The sequence below is a fragment of the Hylobates moloch genome, unplaced genomic scaffold, assembly GCF_009828535.3.
Source record: "Hylobates moloch isolate HMO894 unplaced genomic scaffold, HMol_V3 SCAFFOLD_1, whole genome shotgun sequence".
Lineage (NCBI taxonomy): Eukaryota > Metazoa > Chordata > Mammalia > Primates > Hylobatidae > Hylobates > Hylobates moloch.
The window spans coordinates 141,350,946-141,372,890 of record NW_026652276.1 but is presented as its reverse complement, the minus strand read 5'-3'; the positions used below and the strand labels follow the sequence as shown (position 1 = coordinate 141,372,890).

The window sequence follows — 21,945 nt, the reverse complement described above, 5'->3', positions numbered from 1 at the left end:
TGACATTTTAATATATCAGAACGTATTCATCCAAATTAATATTACCTTTTAAAGTAGTGCTCTTAGGAACTCACACTTGTTCTGATGACATGGCCACTGTTCAAAACATTCTCTAAGCTGCCAACATAAATCATTTATCAACAAATGCTTTCATTTTCTGTTGCCCTCAGGACCAAAGCTTTTTCACCCTTTACCTTTCTCACTTCATTCATCTGAATTTCACATTGTCCTACCTTCCACTGCTGTTAAAATCAATACTCAGAGGACCTCTTAGAGTCAAGATGCTTAAGAGAATGAGAGATGTGAGGAAGAGAGGCAAGAAGATTCTGTCCTCCAGGCTTCCTGCCTCAGTGTGAACCACACACAGAATTTTCCCCACTGTGTATTGGGGGAGGAGTGGCAACTGTACACAAGAAGCTGTCTTCGCTATTCACTCATCTGGGAGGAGCACCAACCCAGAGCCCACCTTCTTTCCTTCTTCACACCCAGTGACATATTGCAAGGAAGAAGAAAAAGGAAAACCCACTAACGGAGTCTGTGTTCTGGAACCCTCAAATTTTTATGCAGGAATCTTGGAGACCTTGTCCTTCATGACTTTCATTTCAGACTACAAAGATAATACAATCTTTGTTGGGTGAGTAAAGATTATATGCAATCTTCCTGTAATTCCCTATCAGAAATGAAATGATCCTTAAGAGTTGCTTATTTTTTTCTTCCTCAAAAATTGCCTTAGCACTTAATTATAGTCAAATTACAATAGGAAGTTCCTTGCAGTATTAGTTGGTCTTGCCACCTAAGACATATCCAACACCTTGTCACCTCCAATTCAACCTGTTTTATTCCCCAACAGCATTAGGTAAACTACTAGACATTTGGTAGTTACTCAAGCTATCTCTGTTGACCTAAAGTAAAAGTCTTCAGCAAAGACTGAGGCTCCACTTTTTGAGGAAATTGCTCCTTTGTCCTCATTCTTAATCTGGATAAATCCTACTTATTCTTTTGCTGTCTGCCTAAATGTCTAGTCTTTAGAGAGAATTCCCCTAACCACCCTCTCACCTAATGTAACACATATTTTATTAAAAACTAATGTGATCTTTTACTTTTTCTTTAGACTTATCACAGTTTGGAATCACATATTTGTGTAATTTGATAATCTAACACCGCCTATTGGTCCCTAAAGGCAAGGACTGTGACTATCTTGTTCTGAGCTATATTCCCAGTGCCTGGCACATAGAAAGTTCTCGAGAAACATCTGTTAAATAAGTGACTTAATGAAGGTCCTATCCCGTTTTGCTAAGGTAGTCTACAGTAGCCTTAACCCATAGTGATTAGAGCAATAAAAAGTAACTTTTCTTCACAAAAAAGGAGAATATCTGATACTACCAGTTGAATGGACAGCATGAGACGAGGAACAGCTGTGTACAGCAGAGGTGAAACTAAGGCATACAGAAACTAATTTATAGTTAACATTAACATATAGTGATTAATATGTGCCAAATGCTACTTTAAGCTCCATGCATAATTAACTCACTTAATCCCTGTAACAACTCTGTGAAAACAGTATGGTTATCCTTCATACATGTGGAAACAAGCGTATAGAGACATTGAAAAACTTGCCCAAGATTGCACAGATACTAAGTGGTAAAGAAAGATTCAAAACCTACACATTTTGTAGATTCCCAATGTTTGCTGCATTAGTTTTCCACGGCTGCTGCAACAAGTTACCACAAGCACAGTCGCTTAAAACAACAGAAATTTACTCTCACAGCTCTGGAGGCCAGAAGTCTGAAATCAAGGTGTCAAGAGACACACACTCCCCACAAAGGCTCAAAGGGAGGATCCATCTTTGCCTTTTCCAGCTTCTGATGGCTCCTGATATGCCTTGGCTAGCAGCAGCATAACTCTAATGTCTGCCTCCATCTTCATATGGCCTTCCCCTCTGAGTCTCTGTGTCTTCTTTTCTGTCTCTGGTAAGGACACTTGCCATTAGCTTTAGGGTCCACCCTAAATCCATGATGATCTCATCTTAACTTTAGATCGTCAAAGACCCCGTTTCCAAAAAGGTCACATTCACAGGTACTAGGAGTTAGAACTTGAATATATCTTTTTTAATAGCTTCACTGACATATAATTTGCACAAAATTCACCCATTTAAAGTGTACCAAAGGCCCTGTTATCATATTCACAGATATATGCAACCATGATGACAATTTTAGAATCTTTTCAAGAAAAAACCTGGCCAGGCATGGTGGCTCACGCCTGTAATCCCAGCACTTTGGGAGGCCGAGGTGGGCAGATCACGAGGTCAAGAGATCCAGACCATCCTGGCCAACATGGTGAAACCCCGTCTCTACAAAAAATACAAAAAATTGGCCGGGCGCGGTGGCTCCCATCTATAATCTCAGCACTTTGGGAGGCCAAGGCGGGTGGATCACCTGAGGTCAGGAGTTCGAGACCAGTCTACCCAGTATTTTGAAACTCCATCTCTACTAAAAATACAAAAATTGGACAGGCATGGTGACATGTGCCTGTAATCCCAGCTACTCAGGAGTCTGAGACAGGAGAACTGCTTGAACCCAGGAGGTGGAGGTTGCAGTGAGCCAAGATTGCGCCACTGCACTCCAGCCTGAGCGACAGAGCAAGACTCTATCTCAAAAAAAAAAAAAAAAAAAAAAAAATTAGCTGGGCGTGGTAGCACGTGCCTGTAATCACAGGTACTTGGGAAGCTGAGGCAGAAGAATCACTCAAACCCAGGAGGTGGAAGTTGCAGTAGGCCAAGATCGCACCACTGCACTCCAGCCTGGTGACAGAGTGAGACTCCATTTAAAAAAAAAAAAAAAAAAAAAAAAACCAGAACTCTTATATGCATTAGCTATCATTCCTCTATGCCGAACTTTCCCACTTCCCCAGCGCTAAGCAACCACTAATCTACTTTGTGTCTCTATATAGACTTCCCTATTCTGGACTTTCAGGAAAAGTCTATAGTATTTGGTCTTTTGTGACTGGCTTCCTTCATGCAGCATGCTTTCAAGGTTTATCAATGCTGCAGCAAATATTAGTACTTCATTTCTTTTTATTACTGAATAATCATCATTGTATGGATATAACACATTTTGTTTGGACATTCTATCCACTGACAGATTTTTGAGTTGTTTCCACTTTTTCGTGATTATGAATAATGTTGCTAAATACACGTTTCCATGTGGATACAAATTTTTTATTTCTCTTGGGTATATAGTTAGGTGTGAAATTGCTGGGTCATGGCATAATTCTAATGTTTAATTGTTTGAGGAACTCCCAAACTCTTTCCCAAAGTGGCTGTACCATTTTACATTTCCACTAGCAGTGTATGAGGGCTCCAATTTTTCTACAACCTCACAAACACATTTTGTTATCTAACTTTTTAATCTAGATTCTAGTGGGTGTGTCTCATGGTTTTGATTACTTTTTTTTTTTTTTTTTTTGAGACAGAGTCTTACTCTGTTGCCCAGGCTGGAGTGCAGTGGTGGCAATCTCGGCTCACTGCAACCTCCACCTCCTGGGTTCAAGCAATTCTCCCACCTCAGCCTCCTAAGTAGCTGGTATTACAGGTGTGCACCACCATGCTCAGCGAATTTTTTTTGCATTTTTAGTAGAGACGGGGTTTCACCATGTTGGCCAGGCTGGTCTTGAACTCCTGATCTCAAGGGATCCACCTGCCCCAGCCTCCCAAACCGTTGGGATTACAGGCATGAGCCACCTCACCCGGCTGTTCTGATTATGTTTCTACGATGCCTAATGATGTTGAGCATCTTTTCACATGTTTACTGGCCATTCATATCTCTTCCTGGGAGAAATGTCTATTAAAATCCTTTGCCCATTTAATTGAGTTACTTGTCTTATGTTGGCATTGTAAGACTTCTTCATACATTCTAGATACAAATTCCTTATCAGATATATGATTTGCAAATATTTTTATCCCATTCTGTGAATTGTTTTTCACTTTATTGATGGTGTTCTCTGGAGCACAAGTTTTTAATTTTGATAAAGTCCAATTTACCTATTTGTCATTTTGTTGCTCATGCTCTTGGTGTCATATCTAAGAATCCTTTGCCAAATCCAAAGTCATAAAGATTTACCTCTGTGTTTTCTCCTAACAATTTTATATGACATCTTTGGGGGTTGGGGAGGTAGGCCACTATTCAACCCACTAAACAACCCAAACAATAGATAATTATTATTAAATTGTAACTCCATGGGTACAGAACCACACAAGAGAAGGCAAGGGAGACAAATGATCAGTGGCTTGACTGATCTAGGCACTTTATTTTCCAGCAATCTAGTTTATAAATAGGTTAACAGGTAGCTACATTTCAGAATCAACAGAGATGTCACATACACACACTCAAAAATCTCTTTCACATTAATTTCAAAAAGAACCAAAACTCCGAAGTCAAAGACCTTTGTTTAGACACTGGCTCTTGCTATTCATTCACTGCACAGTGGTAACCCGTCCTCTGAGAGGTATACATTCCAAGACTCCCAGTGGATGCCTGAAACCAGAGACAGTACCAAATCCTATAACGTAGTCTATATGTTTATATAGACTATGTTTTCCGTTTTTTTGTTTTTTTTTTTTTTTTTTCTTTTTAAGGCAAGGTCTCACTCCATCACCCAGGCTGGAGCACACAGCTCACTGCAGCCTCAACCTCCTAGGCTCAAGTAATCCTCCCACCTCAGCCTCCCAAGTAGCTGGGACTACAAGCACACACAACCACGCCCAGCTTTTTTTTTCTTTTTTTTTTTTTGAGACAGAGTCTCCCTCTGTCATCCAGGCTGGACTGCAGTGGTGCAATCTCGGCTCATTGCAACCTCCACCTCCCGGGCTCAAGCGATTCTCATGTCTCAGCCTCCCAAGTAGCTGAAGCCACAAACACATGCCATCACGCCTGGCTAATTTTTGTATTTTTAGTAGAGACGGGGTTTCGCCACGTCGGCCAGGCTGGTCTTGAACTCCTGGCCTCAAGTAATCTGCCTGCCTTGGCCTCCCAAAATGCTGGGATTATAGGCACAAGACACAGCGCCCAGCCAGTTTTTCTTTATATATACACTCCTATGATAAAGTTTAATTTACAAATTAGTCACAGTAAGAAATTAACAACAACAATAAAATAGAACAATTATAACAATATGCAAGCATCACTACTCTTGAGCTTTGGACCATTATGAAATAAAATAAGGGTTACCTGAAAATAAACACTGCAATATCACAACAGCTGATCACTGAGGCGGCTAGTAAGTGACTAATGGGCCAGGGAGTGTCTACAGCATGGAGATGCTGGACAAAGGGATGATTCACATCCAGGTTGGGACAGAGCAGGACAGCACAAGATTTCATCATGCTACTCAGAACGGCATGTAATTTAAAACTTGTAAATTGTTTATTTCTTGAATTGTGTACTTAACATTTTCAGACCACATTTGACCATAGGTAACTGAAATTGTAGAAAGTGAAACTGCAGATAATAAGAACCACTATATAATGTTAGGGATATTATTTAGCTTCTCCAAACATCGGTTTCTTGATAACACTTCTGTTGCAAAGATAAAATGAGATAATATATACAAAATATTTAGCAAAAGACCTGACACATAGTAGGTGCTCACTAAATACTGTATTAGATTCTTTTCTCTCACTTTCAAAATATAAATATCTCCTTCATGCAGGGATAAGCTTTATTCTTAAGGCAGCCTTCCTTCATACCTACCTAAAATTAGCAACACTACAGAAATAAGAAACTTGTTGGGAAACAGAGGTAAGCCTGGTAACTTCAGAGTATGAGGTAATTCAGGCAGAGCATCAGAAAGCTCTAGAATTCTGGGAAAAAGCAGGAGAGATTCACAAAGCAGTGATCATTACAGTTGTTCCACATACAAGCTGGAAGTGCTACAGGCATAGAGGGAAGAGTACCTGTGTCAGTAACAACATAAAAGGTCACAAGCTTCTGCTTTGCCAGTCTAGGGTAACAGACCCCATTCGATTCCTACCCCACTCTTTGGTTAAATTCTGTATTTAATTGAAGATATTTCCTCTGTTTAGAGATCAAGTACCCTTGTTACTCTTACTAACAGATAAACCACTGTAAAATGGCAATACCAAATAGATGTGTTAACCCAAAAAGTAATAACCATCTCCTCAAAATAACTACTAACTGGTTCATCTCAGACTGAATATCAACTTGAAATGCTCACCATCGCTGAAGATGGTAAAAGGCCACCTTTCCCAGATTCTCTACTATACAACTGATCAAATCTCTCCAACCAGGCTACCAAGTCCCTACATGAATTAAGCCTATAAGCCTGCTGTACTGGGAGTATAGTATCCGTATTCAGAGACTGAACACGCAGAAGCAGCCACAACACTACCCTGAAAAGTTCCAAAGTCATACTTCCATCCTCACACTATACTGCTGCAATTTCCATATGGCACAAAAACCATGGAAGAGAAAAGGATTCAGATATATAGTTCTGAAAATGGCCTCTAAGTTACCTAAAGCCGTTCTGTAACTAGCTATAGCATTTTTCAGTATTTACTTTCAAGTCTATTATCTAGAAGTTGGCTGTTTAATTTTTTTCTCTCACCTTTTTCTCAGGAATTTTTTAGTATTCTCTGTTCTGGGATCACACACTATCCTCAGTTACCACTCTACAACTTGACCAAGAAGAATTTCCCTCATATCTAGAAAAAACAAACTCTATATTCAGATACTGATACATGGTCTCCTGTAGTTTGAGTTATTGATAAAGTGTAACAAATCCAGACAACTCAAGACTTAACCAGCAGATGCTATCATCCAACATGATAAACTCTAGTACCAAAATTCTTTAAACGTGAATGATAGCCTAAAAACAAAACACTAGAGATCCACTATAACTCAACTCTTCATTATAGGACATAGTGTTTTTAGGCTGTCTCCTGGCTTATGGCCAATAACTAATAATTATTCACAAAGTGCTGCCATATGATGTTTTCAAAGTATGTTCACATATATTCTCTCATTTGAGCTTCACAACCTAATGGCATAGGTTGTCATTGTTCACATTTTAAGAATGAGGAAATCAGCAGAAGTGATGTAACTTGCCCCCAGTAAGAAAGCATGTATCAGCCTGGCGCGGTGGCTCACGCCGGTAATCCCAGCACTTTGGGGAGGCCGAGGCAGGCGGATAATGAGGTCAGGAGATCGAGACCATCCTGACTAACATAGTGAAACCCCGTCTCTACTAAAAACACACAAAAAAATTAGCCAGGCACAGTTGCAGGCGCCTGTAGTCCCAGCTACTCGGGAGGCAGTGAGCCAAGATCGCGCCACTGCACTCCAGCCTGGGTGACAGAGCGAGACTCCGTCTCAAAAAAAAAAAAAAAAAAAGAAACCATGTATCTGAGCTGGAACTCAAACTAAGCTTTGTATCTCTAAGCCTACTCTTGTTTTAAAGACAATTGTGCTTTTAATAACACAGGAGGTTATTTCCACCAAACTAACTAGTTTAACAGCACAATCAGTAAAGTTACTATCTCAGAAAACTGATACCGAACTAAAACAAGGCCCTCTGAACAAACGTGCAGAATGTTCCAAGTCACCTGCCAAAGAATAGATACCCCTGAATGTCTGATGAGAACTCTCTTTTACTGCAAATCCGGATGTTGGAAGAATGTTTACATACATATAAAATTAACACTGAATTAGGTTTACAACTCCATTGGGTATACTTCTAAGAAGCTGTCACTTATTTAATCCTCAAAATCTAAAACAAATCTAAAGAAAAGGTCTTACCTGTTCACCTGCATCTTGAAACTCTTTGCAGGCATCAGGGAACACATCATAAATAATAAGTGGATAGCCATGTTTCATGAGATTTTTTGCCATTGGATTCCCCATGTTGCCCAGTCCAATGAATCCAACTGGAGTCTTTGAAGCCACTGACCTAGAACACACTGATTTCAATACATTATTTTCAATAGGGGCAAATAACATTTTTTATTGTAAACATTCATTTAATATTAGCAAGTCAATTGTTAGATTTTTTTTTAATAAAAGAAACTTTTAAGAACCAGGTGCAGTGGTGCACACTTATAATCCCAGCTACTTGGGAGGCTGAGGCAGAAGGACTGCTCGAGCCCAGGAGTTTTAACAGCCTAGGCAACACAGTGAGATCCCATCTCAAAAATAAACAAAATAATAATACATTTATTAAAAAAAAAACCCACTAACTTTTAGAAGGCAAATTTTAAACTAATGGACCTAACCACATTTAAAGTTATCAATAATGTGCAGGCAGACTAACTTCTAATTATTTAGTTTTCTGGGGCATATTCACAAAATTTTAAGCATTTTTCCTGTTTTGTACCTGTATAACATTCTTTTACCATTTTTAATAAACTAATGTTATCATTTATAAAACACCTAACACGTAATTTACTTATAATGTGAAGTATTCCATATTATCTCCCTTAATAATGTGTATAAAAGACAGAAAGTATTCAATAAGACCTATGTCTTGGAACAGCTCCAAGAATGGAAAAGCTTTTTACCTTCCCACTCCCACAGTTACAGAAATCATCCCCTCCAATGATACAAACAAACAAACAAAAAAAACTCAAAAAGATGTTAAACCCAGGAGAATGGAATCACCAGTTTACAAAGGTGGTCCTGGGGGAGAAAGGGGAGATACCTCCATAGGCTTTAAATGGCAAGTGTAACAGTATCAGGACCTTGGTCGAACAACTCTGAACTTTCAGAAGAGACACTTCCTTATTTTATCTTTATTTATTTATTTATTTTATTTTTTTTTTTTTGAGACGGAGTCTCGCTCTTTCACCCAGGCTGGAGGGCAGTGATGCAATCTCGGCTCGCTGAAGCCTCTGCCTATTGGGTTCAAGCAATTCTTATGCCTTAGCCTCTGAAGTAGCTGGGATCACAGGCACGCACCACCACGCCTGGCTAATTTTTGTCCTTTTAATAGACACAGGGTTTCACCATGTTGACCAGGCTGCCATTAAAAAAAAAAAAAAAAAAAAAAAGCCTTAAAAACTATACAGGTTTTATTTATTCTTTTCTTTTTCATATAAGACTTTTTGAAATTACTCCGTGGGCATATGAATCAAAGTAATGCATTAACAGAGTGGAGAGGCTTTACATTACTATGGAAATAACGTTAGATGCAATTTTTCACTTTCTAGATTTAGAACTCCACTCAATAAATATTCATTGCATGAAGTACTATGACAGAGCTCAGAGATAGACACAAGCAATGTATGGTCCCTGTCCTTTAAAAGCTCACAGTCTAGTGAGGGAAGAGAGAGAAGTAACTCTCCTTGCTCTTTCATTTCCTAGCATTCTTTTTCTTTTTTCTTTCAAGAACTCCAGCTTTAAAATTTGTAGTGTAACAACTAATCACAGTCCCTCTTTTAAGTTTCAGGTCCCCTCAACTGAACTTAATCTGCTCTTCCCTGAACTGAATCTGAATGGAATGAGATTTGTTAAAAGCAAATTATTTGAAGCCCTAATGCTTAAGAACTAGAGGTCTTCTTGGGTTAGAAGCATATTTAATTCCTTTAACTTAATGATTGACTCTAACACTTTCATTAAATGTGGGTGTCATTTCTGTGCAACATCATTTAACAGGCGCTAAGTTTAATACACTGGTATAATCTTTCTCGCCCGCAAGGAATTCTATGACAGAAAAGTGACACCAAATTGAAATTTTATTTTGATATCAAACAGAATGAGTACACTTCATCAGAGAACTCTAACTAATGCTCATAAACAAACTAGCAATAATAGCCAGAAAGAAAATGTGGCATTACTGTGTTAAGGTTGAAAAGGTATAATTTAGCAATCTAAAAACATTACAAACTAGGAAGATTATAATTTAAAGACGGTTAATTTAACAGGCAATTCACTCTAGGTCAAACAATTCATAAGTATGGTCAGGTAGAACCACAATTCATTCACAAATTCAACAAATATTAAGCAACTATCACATGTACCAAAAGAGATGCCAAGGAAGGTAAGAGACACAGTCCTTGCCTTTAACAAGCTTAAAACCAAGAAGAAATAAACCATGTACATGAACACTAACACAAGACAGTTAAGGATAAAAACACAATGCTGATGAAAAATGAGAATTCATGATGTGGGAACTTGAGGAATGTGGCATCTGACCTGGATATTACACAAGGGGTAGGATTTCAAATGGATAGGAGGGTAAGGAGGAGGGGAACTCCATATAGAAAAAGGAACATGAATATATACAAGGAACTAGGAGAGCCATGAAGAAATGACAGTAATAGCTAATATTTACTGCAATTTTACTACACGCCAGACACTGTACTAAGCACTTTATAAACAGACCTATTACCACCATAAGATATATATGAAGCCCATCTTACAGCTGAGAACCCTGATGCTGAGTTGAAGTAAAATACCCAATACTTTACTAAGTTGTAACACCAAGATTCAAATCCAGACATTCTAATTCTAGAGTCTCCACTTGTAAACACTGTATGATACTGCCCTCTATTCTTCCTAAAGAATGCACAAAGAAACAAAACAGCAAGAGATTAAGATTTTAAAAAAATGCAACCATAATGTGGAAGGATGGAAGGATGCTAAACAACTTGTATTTTGTAGGCAAGAGGTAGTTATTGAAACGGTGGGCAAGAGAAATGACAGATGAGACTTACACTTTAGGAACAGAAATGAGGCAGCAGTGTACAATGAATGAACTTGGAAGAAAAGAGCCTAGAGGCAAGAAGACCAATATAAAAGTGACAGTAATCCTCTAGATGCCTTAGTTCGAGCTACTATAACAAATATACCATAATGGCTTAAATAACGAACACTTATTTCTCATAGTTCTGGAGGCCAGGAAGTCCAACATGAAGGTGGCAACAGATCCAGTGTCTGGTAGGTCCACTTCCTTGTTTGCCGATGGCCATTTTCTCACTGTATCCTCACATGGTAGAGAGCAGAAAGAGAAGCAGCTCTCATGTCTCTCTGTATAAGGGCACTAATCCTATTCACAGGAGCTCTACCCACATGATCTAATTGCCTCCCAAAGGGCCTAGCTCCTAATATCATTATATTGAGGGTTAGGAATTTTGGCCAGGCGCGGTGGCTCACGCCTGTAATCCCAGCACTTTGGGAGGCCAAAGTGGGTGGATCACCTGAGGTCAGGAGTTTGAGACCAACCTGGCCAACATGGTGAAACCTAGTCTTTACTAAAAATACAAAAATTATCCAGGCATGGTGGCATGCGCTTGTAATCCTAGTTACTCAGGAGGGTGAGGCAGGAGGATTGCTTGAACACAGTGGGTGGAAGATGCAGCGAGCCAAGATCGCACCACTGCACTCCAGCCTGGGTGACAGAGCGAGACTCTGGTGTCTCAAAAAAGAAAAAGGAATTCAACGTATAAATTTTGTGGGGACATAAAATTTCAGTCCATAACAAAGTCAAAGTTAATAAAGTGTGGTAGCCACAGGAAAAGACAGGTATAACAACTATTTCAAAGACAGAAGTAAAAGGATTTAACAATGGATTGGATTATAGGCTAAAATAAGGGGAGGTCCAAAATGACAGCAAAAGAACAGTGTTACCAATACCTAAGTGAAGAAATCAAGGAGAGCTGGCTCAGTTTTACCCAGGGTAACTATGAACTGTCAATGAGCTGAAAAGATGTCCAACAGACTATTAGAAATACCATGACCAAGGTTTCAATGATAGGACGAGAAAAAAGAGATATACCTGGTAGCCATTTGTCTCAAAAGTTAAAAGGTGAAATTTGTAAAAGTTAATAAAATCACCAGATGAGTATGAAGAGGCTGAAGGCCAAAAGCTGAACCTCTCTGAAGCCCAAGGGAATGTATATATTCAAAAGTCAAAAAGTCAAAACCAACCCTAAGCTGAAACGGATGTTAGAATTAGAAAACAAGGACATTAAAAATTATAACTGTAGTCCATATATTCCAAAGGTAGAAATATGAAAGATATTTTTAACAATCCAAATTAAATTTCTTGAGATGAAATTTACTAATAAAATGTGAGATGAAAATTATACCAGAAGATTAACTGAAGAGTAGATACCAAAGGAAAGATTAATAACCTTGAAGATACAGCAATAGAAACTATTCAAAACACAGAGAAAAAAAAATTTTTTAAATAAAGAGAGCATCAATAAGCTGTGAGACAGCTTCAACCACCCAAACACATATGTAACTAGAGTCCTCAAATGAGAGGAGAGAAGTGGGGCAGAAAATATGTGAAGAACAAATGGCCAAAAATGTTCCAAAGTTGATGAAAACTACAAACCCCATGCATCCAAGGAACTGTATGAACCCCAATACAAGAAACATGAAGAAAACCATACTAAGACGCATCACAATCAAACGCACAAGAGCAGCCACAGGAAAAAGGACACACTATGTAGAAAGAGAAAAAGATAAGGATAAAGGCAGATTTCTCATCAGAAACAATGCAAGTGAGAAGACAGTGGTGCAACATTTTTTAAATACCGGAAGAAAAAAACAACTGTCAAGCTAGAAATCTATAACCAGGAAAAATATACAAATATTTGTATATTCCAGAGGTATGAATAAATCTCAGGGGTATGGTGACAGATATGTTTACTTTTTTTTTTTTTTTTTGGACAGGGTCTCACTCTGTCACCCAGGCTAGAGTACAGTGGCATGATCATAGCTCACTATAGCCTCAACTTCCCAAGCTCAGATGATCCCACTTCAGCTTCCCAAGTAGCTGGGACTACAGGCATATGCCACCAGGCCTGGCTAATTTTTGCATTTTTTTGTAGAGATGAGGTTTCATCATGTTGGCCAGACCAGTCTTGAACTCCTGAGCTCAAGCAATCAGTGGGCCTCACCCTCCTAAAGTTCTAGGAGTGTAGGCTTGAGCCACTGCACCCAGCCACACTCTCTTGACTGTGAAGATAGCTTCACTGGCTAATATACATCAAAACTAATCAAACTGTATACTTTATGTATAATTTATCGTATGTCACTATATTGCTAATAAAGCTGTTTTTAAAAAGTCAGTATCATACTTATAGAAACAAGAGAAGACAGTTCTCAATACTAAAGTGATAGATCAAATGTAAAGTGTGAAGTCTGAATGGATCCTGACTTTAAAAAACAAAAAAAGCTAGCCTTTAAGAAAATAATGAAATTTTGAATGTAAATTGTACAGTAGATGATACCATGGAATCACTGCTAATTGGCTTAGGTAGGATAATGGTAGTTTGGTTACATAGGAGAATATCCTCATTCTTAGATTCATGCTGAAGCATTAGGGTTAAAGTGTCATGTCAGCAATTTACTTTCAAATGATGTAAGTGGGATAGGTATATATGTGGAAGAAAAAAGTCAGTGTGGCAAAATATTAACAACTGTTGTTTCTAAGGAAAGAGTATATGGATGTCAGTTACATTATTCTTTCAATACTTTCTGCTTCATACTTTTCATAATAAAACAAGAGGAAAAAGTTTAGCATATCTATATGGAAAAAATATCACAAACAGATAAAATACAAATAATAAGAAAAACACTCCAACACATGACAAAAATAGGGCTACTTTGTTTTATATGTAAAATAACTTTACAATCTGGAAGAAAAACAAGAATAATTTTTTAAAGTAGGCAAAAATCACAAAATGACAACAGAAAATATTTAAATTACCCCCCCAAAAAACCTCTAAAAATATACCCAACTTGTCATAATTAGAGAAATACAAAACAAAATGATGTGATACCATTTTTCACCTGTTGGATAGGTTTTTTCTTTGATAAAAACTACTCGGTAAGAAATAACTGATGAAAACATATGCTCTTATATACTGTCAAAGTGTATATTAGGTCGACCTTTTGGATGGTAATTTGGCAAAAAAACTACATTTGAACTTTTATTTAAAATTTAAATTTAAAACATGCATACTCTTTGACCTAGCAATTCCATTTCTAAGAATATATACTACACACGAGGGGCCAGCCAACTCTGTCTTAAAGAGTCAGGCAGTAAATTATTTTCAGCTTTGTGAGCCATAAGGCTTCTGTTACAACTATTTCATTCCTCTACTCTAGTTTGAAAGCAGCCATAGACAACATACAAACAAATGGGTATGGCTGTGTTCCAATAAAATTTTATTTACAAAAAAGGTGCCCAACTATGGGCCATAGCAATCCCTACTATGTATTAAACTCTGAACAACACAAAGATATAGTTTATTACAGCACTGCTTGTAACAGCCAAAAAAACTGCAAATAACTATGTATTAATAAGGCACTTCATTCATAACTAATTATATATTAATAGGGCACTTAATTCATAACTAAATATACATTGTAGGGCACTTGATAATTCACAGTAAATCAACACAATGAAATGTGCAAATGTTTAAAAAAAGGTGACATATTTATCTAAAATTATAGGAAAAAATCTCCAGGATAAGTTATTAAGTGGAAAAAACAAAACAAAACACAAAATGCTGAACATTATCTATAGGATACGGCATAAGAGAAGAAAAAAGGATACGTATGCATTAATTTTTCTGATTTTCTGTATGGATACACACGAAACAGCACTTACACCTGGAGAGTTGGACTACTGGGTCGGAGTTGAAGAAAATATTACTTTTTATTTTATAAACTTTCCCATTTTTTACCATGAGCATGTAACTTTTGTAACTACCTTTATAATAAAATGAAATAAATGAAGTGGCACAGTGAAATTTAATATATGCTATGTGAATGAATAATAAACTAGGTATGAATGAATAATAAACTAAGTTTCATCAAATGGGCATATGGGAATAAAAGCCAGTTCTAAAGCAATTATAAAGTAATGCTGCTGATAAAAGTGGATTGTGTAAAGGTAAACAGTGTCACAGCAACCATTACACATTGCAGGTTGACTCTCCAATATTCTTTCCCCTAGATCCGAGGTCAAGTTCCAAACTGCCTAAACTAATACATGGTAATGGCATCCTTCTGCCAAATGGCTGGTTCAGGAGCTGCCAGCCCTAAGTTAAAGTTCTGGAAATGCTGTGGAAAATCTGAAAATGTAATGGGGAATAAACAAGAGATTAATGAAAGCATTGTATCTAATCAGCAAACTTCTGTGACTCTCAATATCACCAAGCTAAGTGACAGCTAGAGAAAGGCACAAACAGACCACAACAATGGATTTATCCAGAAATACAACAAGAGGCTGAAAAAAATGGTATTAGGCATCAGCGAAATTCCTAATTATAAATAAGTTTGAGATTGGGTACAGACAAACCTAGAGAGAGATCTTATGAAATGAGGAAACAAGAAAGCATGTCTATGTACTTGGAGGAAAAGGGAGGCAGTCAAAGGACCAGGTGATGAGCATTATGTAACAGTATGTTTGTTAGAACAAGAATCACAGAGGGGGTTAAATCAACCAGAGACTAGTTCTGCTGGTGAAATCTCGGCAAGAGAATCACTCCTACTACTAAGATCCTAGAAAAACTGGAGTACTGATGTTTATTACTGAAGCTGAAGAAGTTAATAACAATGAGGCCATGTTGGATGGGCCAACATGAATGTGAATGAAGATAAAGTTTTCAAAGGACTCAGCTCTCTTTACTTCATCTTTGCTTGTGGCAAAGTTAAAGAAAGGGCAGTATAATTAGATGACCTGATGTCAAAAGAGAAGTTATTTATTGATGGTGATAATGTTTAAAATTTTCTGAGTTGGGAAGGCCTAGGTTCCTATCCTGATAAGTTCACTTCTTAGATGTATACCATTGAAGTTACAAGTTACTTAACTTCTCTAGACATCATTTGATCAATAAAAGTACCTACTTCAGAAGATTATTGTAAAGATTACTTGAGATGATGCATATAAAGTGATAAACAGTGCCTGGCACATGATAATAAGTATTAGTTACTCTTATCAAAAATGGTCAAGTAGTAGCAGTACAGGTCAAGTCCTATGCCAACTGCCCCTTTTTGCCTAGTGGGTTAGAAGTAAGAGCCAAAGAGATAGAAAAAGGTATAGATGACTGTAGGAGAAGCCCTGTATCTGAGGAAAGAAAGCTTTTAGTTAAGGTGAAACACCTGAATAAGCGCTTGGCAAATATAAAATAATTTGCACCCGAAGGGGCAGAAATCCACGAGTATAATAGAATGATTATTGCCCTAAAAACTCTCAAACCTAAATAACGCATCTCTCTTTAAATAACTTCTGACAGTAGTGCGTGGAAAAAGTAGAGTTAAAACATAAATAAAACCAAGCTGGGAGAAAATCAAACAACAAAATACAAAGGTGATACTGGTTGACTGGTTAAGAAACTAGCATTAGTGTCTATTACTGAGGACCAATGAAAAGAAACTAGCCAGAAAACTTGGCAAAGTTTGTTTCTAAATTTATAGATGCAAATTTACCGATTATGACCTCTTTCTCCAATGTAACGAGGGGAGTTATCCGTATCTTGATAACCTTAAGTGCTACCAAAAAGCAGGTTTCACTAAGTGTCAAAATGCAAAAATTGGTAACAAGTTAATTATTTTACATTTCTGAGGCTTCTTTTCTATTCAAAGTAATGCATTTTCATTGTAGAAAACTAGAATGAAAAAGTATACAGTCGTAAGGGGAAGCATCTCATTACACAAAAATAAAAACAACATTTTGCATGGACTTCCAGTTTTTTGACTGCATTTTTCATTACATCATAAGGTTATATTTTCTATACAATGTATGTCTATTTTATCACATAATACTATGTTTTTATATCTATTTTATCACATAATACTACATCATAAGCACTCTATCTGCTTTACTATTAAGAGTTACTAAACTAAGGGTGATGACTTTCTCTATAAAGGCTTTTATGGTTTCAGTCAAATTATTTTAGTAATAAATACGCTCCTTATGTAATTTCACAAGTTTAGGGTCAACTTTTAGTCCCAGGACCACGAGCAGCTTTTCAGAACTTCACGTGCAGCCCAAGAAGCTAATGTAAAGGGAAAAACTGCCATTACATATCTGATTTATCCAATGAGTTATGCTACTTTGAAAGTAAATTTCAAATATACAAAAAGGACCAATAATATTAAAAATTGTATTCCTGTTTCTATACATGATGCTAATTTTTCCATTCTACCTTTGGTCAGGTGGTCACTTCAAGATGATCTGATGTGATTTATTTTTCCATGTACAAGCTGGAGAGTCACAACGTGACATTTTGTAGAGGGCCTACATCTGTAGAGTTTTTTCTCTGTACAAATAAGTCTGAAACTAAACTTAATTACCTTGTAAAATAACATACACAATTTTATCAAACAGGTGATGAAATAGTAATATATGTACAACTTAATATTTCTCATTCTTCTATTTCCTTTTCAATGCTTTAAGTGTTTTAAAATTAAGCTTAGGCACAGTAGCTTATAACTGTAATCCCAGTACTTTGGGAGGCTGAGGCAGGAGGATCAGTTGACCCCCAGAGTTCAAGACCAGCCTGGGCAACATGGTGAGACCCCAACTCTACAAAAAAAAAAAAAAGCCAGGCGTGGTGGTGTGCACCTGTGGTCCCAGCTACTTGGGAGGCTGAGGCAGGAGGATTGCTTGAGCCCACGAGGTTGAGGCTGCAATGAGCCATGATTGCTCCACTGCACTCCAGCCTGGGCAAGAGAGAGAGAGAGACCCCATCTCAAATAAATAAATAAATAAACAAACAAACATACATTTAAAAATTAAGATGTGGCAGGCTGGGCACAGTGACTAATGCCTGCAAGCCCAACACTTTGGGAGGTCAAGGCAAGAGGATGGCTTCAGGCCAGTAGTTCTAGACCAGCGTAGTAGGCAACTAGCCTTGTCTCAAAAAAAATTTTTTTTAATTAGCTGGGGATCGTGGTGCTCCCTGCAATCCTAACTACTTGGGAAGCTGAGGCGGAAGATCACTTGAGTACAGGAGTTCAAGGTTGCAGTGAGCTAAGTAGGTGCCACTGTACTCCCGCCTGGACAACACGGGGAGACCTGTCTCTAAAACGTATTTATAAAAAAGTTAAAAAGATGTGCTAACTGGCAACTTTTAGGTTTCATTTTTTAAAACAGTAAATTATATAGCTGCTTATAATATTATCATTCATATGATATAAACATCTTAAACATACTACAAATATCCAACAGAATTCAGAACATCACACATTACTATTTGAACCTGGTTCTTTTTCTTAATGTCATTTGACTCCAAACTTGCAGGTAGATTTTTTCCCACTCTTTAAGAATCTAATGTCAGAAAAGTTAACACTTTTGCAGTAAACTAAAATTAGCAGAAATTTAAATGTTTAAAACAATTCCAGAGAAAGGCCGGGCGCGGTGGCTCACGCCTGTAATCCCAGCACTTTGGGAGGCCAAGGCGGGCCGATCATGAGGTCAGGTGATAGAGACCATCCTGGCTAATATGGTGAAACCCATTTCTACTAAAAAATACCAAAAAATCAGCCGGGCGTGGTGGCAGGCGCCTGTAGTCCCAGCTATTCCGGAGGCTGAGGCAGGAGAATGGCATGAACCCGGGAGGTGAAGCTTGCAGTGAGCCGAGATCGCGACACTGCACTCTAGCCTGGGCGACAGAGCGAGACTCCGTGGCAAAAAAGAAAAAAATGCCAGAGGAAAAAAAATTGCTGAAGTGATTTAACCACTTCATCACAAAAGAACTATTTAAAATTTATCAGAAATCTACATTCTTACATTACCTTTGGGCCAAAGAACCCAAAGTACAAGACCAGAGTGCTGAGTACCTCAGCACTCTGAGGTAGGCCCTCCCAGTTTACAGAAGCACGCATTACAGTCTTAGGCCTCAGGCTCTTTCACCATGAATTGGTAAGAACTTTCATAACTCTAAAAGGTACATCAAGGGGTCATTAAAATACCATTAGAACACCTTGTAAAACCACTAAACAGCAAATGTCTTCCTTGGCTAATGAGAACTGAAAGAATTGTGAATTCATGTGAAAACTGGTGCTACTGTGGAAAAGTGTCTATTTTTTTGGGGTTATCTCAAAAGTTGGAAGCATTTTTGTAGCTCAATATATGAAGCTCAAACATTGGTTACATTCAAGTTTGGCATATTCTGAGTTTTTATCTTGTTACTGTGGTTCTGTATCAGACATCTGTTCTCTTGCATCTCACCGAGCCTCTGTTCTTCTCCAACCAGAAAGGAAATTCAGAGGTTTCACTGAGGGGGAGAATGGGAAGCTGTTAAGAATTGTAAAAGAAAGTTCTTACAATTCCCGGCCAGCCACGGTGGCTCATGCCTATGATCCCAACACTTTGGGAGGATCACTTAGAGCGCAGGAGTTCAATACCAGCCTGGGCAACATGTCGAAACTCCGTCCCTACTAAAAATACAAAAATTGGACGGCATGGTGGCACATGCCTGTAATCCCAGCTACTCGGGAGGCTGAGGTGGGAGGTGATCGAGGAGGTCGAGGCTGCAGTGAGCAGTGTGATTGGGCCACTGCACTCCAGCCTGAGTGACAGAGACCCTGTCTCAAAAAAAAAAAAAAAAAGGAGGGGCGGGGGGCCGGGGGGCTCAAATCCTAACCCACTTTTTTAAGCAAAGATTAGAAAAAATTAATGCCAAGGTTTTTTTGTTATTAATCCTCAGTATGATCTTGCTAAACGGTGCACTGTTAACAACTCTCAAACTTTCACAGGAAGACAACGGCAGTCTCCCCACAAATCAACCAATTTTTCGATTAAAGAAGAGTCCTGGTGTGATAGAAAGTGAAGGAATTAGGAACAACTGAGAACAACTTTCTAGGTCTTGCTGGGAATATCCTGATTCACTTATCCAAGGGGCCGTGTCATGTCCCTCGTGCGGAGTATGAAAGACTGTATTAGATCTCCGTGGATCTTCATCCTGGCTCTAAAAACTGCCTCTTCATAAGTTCATGGCTAGCTTCCACAATTTACAATGGTATGAGAGGAGGGAGGCAGGATTAATTCTGCCCACAATCTTGAGGACGCTGAACGTGTTTTGGTTCATAATTTGACAGAAATGACATTTTTTAGGTAGCACAGTTACAGAAAGGGGGGGAAGCCCCTCTTGCTGGTCAAGGGTGACTGAAACTGCTGACTTACTGCCTGGCTTGTACAGCCACCGCTTGTGTAGTAACGCCATCCCCTCGGACTCAGGTGGTTAAACATCAGGCCCTGCTGCCCAAGTGTGTCCCCAACCTAAGGTGCACCCTGGGGGCGCTGAAAGACCAGGGGTCGCTGGGGTGAGTTTGGGGTTGCCCATGGAGTTGGGCCCTCCAAACGTCCTCGGAGTCCTAACTCCAAAGCAGCATGCCGGGGTCCCAAATACTCTTCCCTTCAGCCCAAGCTCTTCCCCACCTCCTTAAATCCCGAAAAGGGCGCTGAACCCGTTCATAAGGAGCCCGGGAGAAAGGGAGGGAAGGCAGAGGTGGGTACTCGCGGAGTGAGTGGCGGCCGCAGAAAGGGACAGGCCTTTAGTACCAGCCAAAATATTGTTTATTAAGTCCCAGCCCAACCGCAGCGCCTCCCGAGAAAAGACTTCTTCCGCCGTCTGGACAGAAGAAGCGAGCGGCCGAAAGAAGGACAAGGGGGAGGAGGCGTGAGGTCCTTACCCGCTGCAAAGCTGCCGGCTGCCGGCCGCAGCCGCCGGCTCCAGTACCGGAGACCGGAGGCAGCTCCGAGGAGCCGTAAGGAGGCTGCCATGCTGCCCCCGCCCCTCCTCCCCGCGGTGACCTCCGCCGCCTCCCGGAGGGCCCACAGACTGCGAGCGTGTGCAGCGGGACTGGCTGGCTCGCCCACGGAGAAGGGCGCGCGCGCACGCGCTCTCACCGCTCGGGGGCGGGTGCCCACGCGCGAGGGAAGGAGCGCGGAGCCGAGAGGAGCGGCCTGACGCGGCAGGACCTGTCAATCCCCTTACGGACAGGGAAACAGACCAATCAGAATTCCCAGGTTCGCAGCTGTGTGAAGGACCAATAAGAGGCCTTTTTGAACAGTGACGTCAGGCGCCCTGGCTCTGCCCCCAAGCTCGTGCCTCATTTACAGCCTGCGGGCGGGAGTCTGCTTGTTTACCGAAGCAGAGGGAGTGCGGGAGGCGGTGGCCGTCGCTCGCTCCCGCCTCCTCGGAAACCTTGTCCCCACAACCGCTGCGTGTTAAAAAGGACAAAACTGACTCGCAGCTTGAAAAACACTCAGAAAGCTACCATGTGTGTAATAACTTTTAAATTCATTTGATTTTATTTAACACAACAGTTTCTCAATACTAAAAATAGTAGGAAAAGAAGTTAGTAACATCTTTGAAGGGAAGAATTACTAGAAACTTGCACTTTCTATTTCAAGGCATATTTCTCGAATCGTTGAAAATTCTACAGCCTAAATCCATTTTGTAAGCAAAACTAAATATAAAATCCAGATAGTAGTAGGATATGTATGTGTATTAGAAAGACCCTTTTTTTTTTTTTTTTTTTTTTGGAGATCGAGTCTCTCTGTCACCCAGGCTGGAGTGCAGTGGCGCGATCTCGGCTCACTGCAACCTCCGCCTCCCGGGTTCAAGTGATTCTCCTTCAGCCTCCGGAGTAGGTGAGGTGGGACTACAGGCCTGCGTGCACCACCACACCCGGCTAATTTTTTTGGCAGTTTCAGTAGAGGCGGGGTGTCGCCATTTTGCCCAGGCTGGTCTCAAACTCCTGGCCTCAAGTGATACGCCCGCCTCGGCCTCCCAAAGTGCTGGTGATTACAGGCGTGAGCCACTGCGCGGTTCAGAGAGACAGACATTTATTCATTCTTCTGTCAGTGCTTGGTGTAAATAGTCGAGTCTGTAAACCCCTTGAGGGTAATTGCAGGCCTTCTCATCTCCACTGACTCCACCAAAGGGTTGGAAGCCATGACCACACC

General features: G+C 39.6%; 1 protein-coding gene across 1 annotated transcript in view; it reads right to left on the bottom strand.

Annotated features, from left to right (window-relative positions):
- Positions 1–20,863, bottom strand: part of HIBADH (3-hydroxyisobutyrate dehydrogenase) — a 136,584-nt gene extending 115,721 nt beyond the window's left edge. Inside the window, exons 1-2 of the mRNA XM_032758582.2 lie at positions 20,667–20,863; positions 7,812–7,972 (exon numbers count right to left, since the gene is read on the bottom strand). Of these exons, the coding sequence (XP_032614473.1) occupies positions 7,812–7,972; positions 20,667–20,757 (252 nt within the window). The 5' untranslated portion in view covers positions 20,758–20,863. The remainder of the gene's footprint in view (positions 1–7,811; positions 7,973–20,666) is intronic.
- Between the last annotated feature and the right edge of the window lie 1,082 nt (positions 20,864–21,945).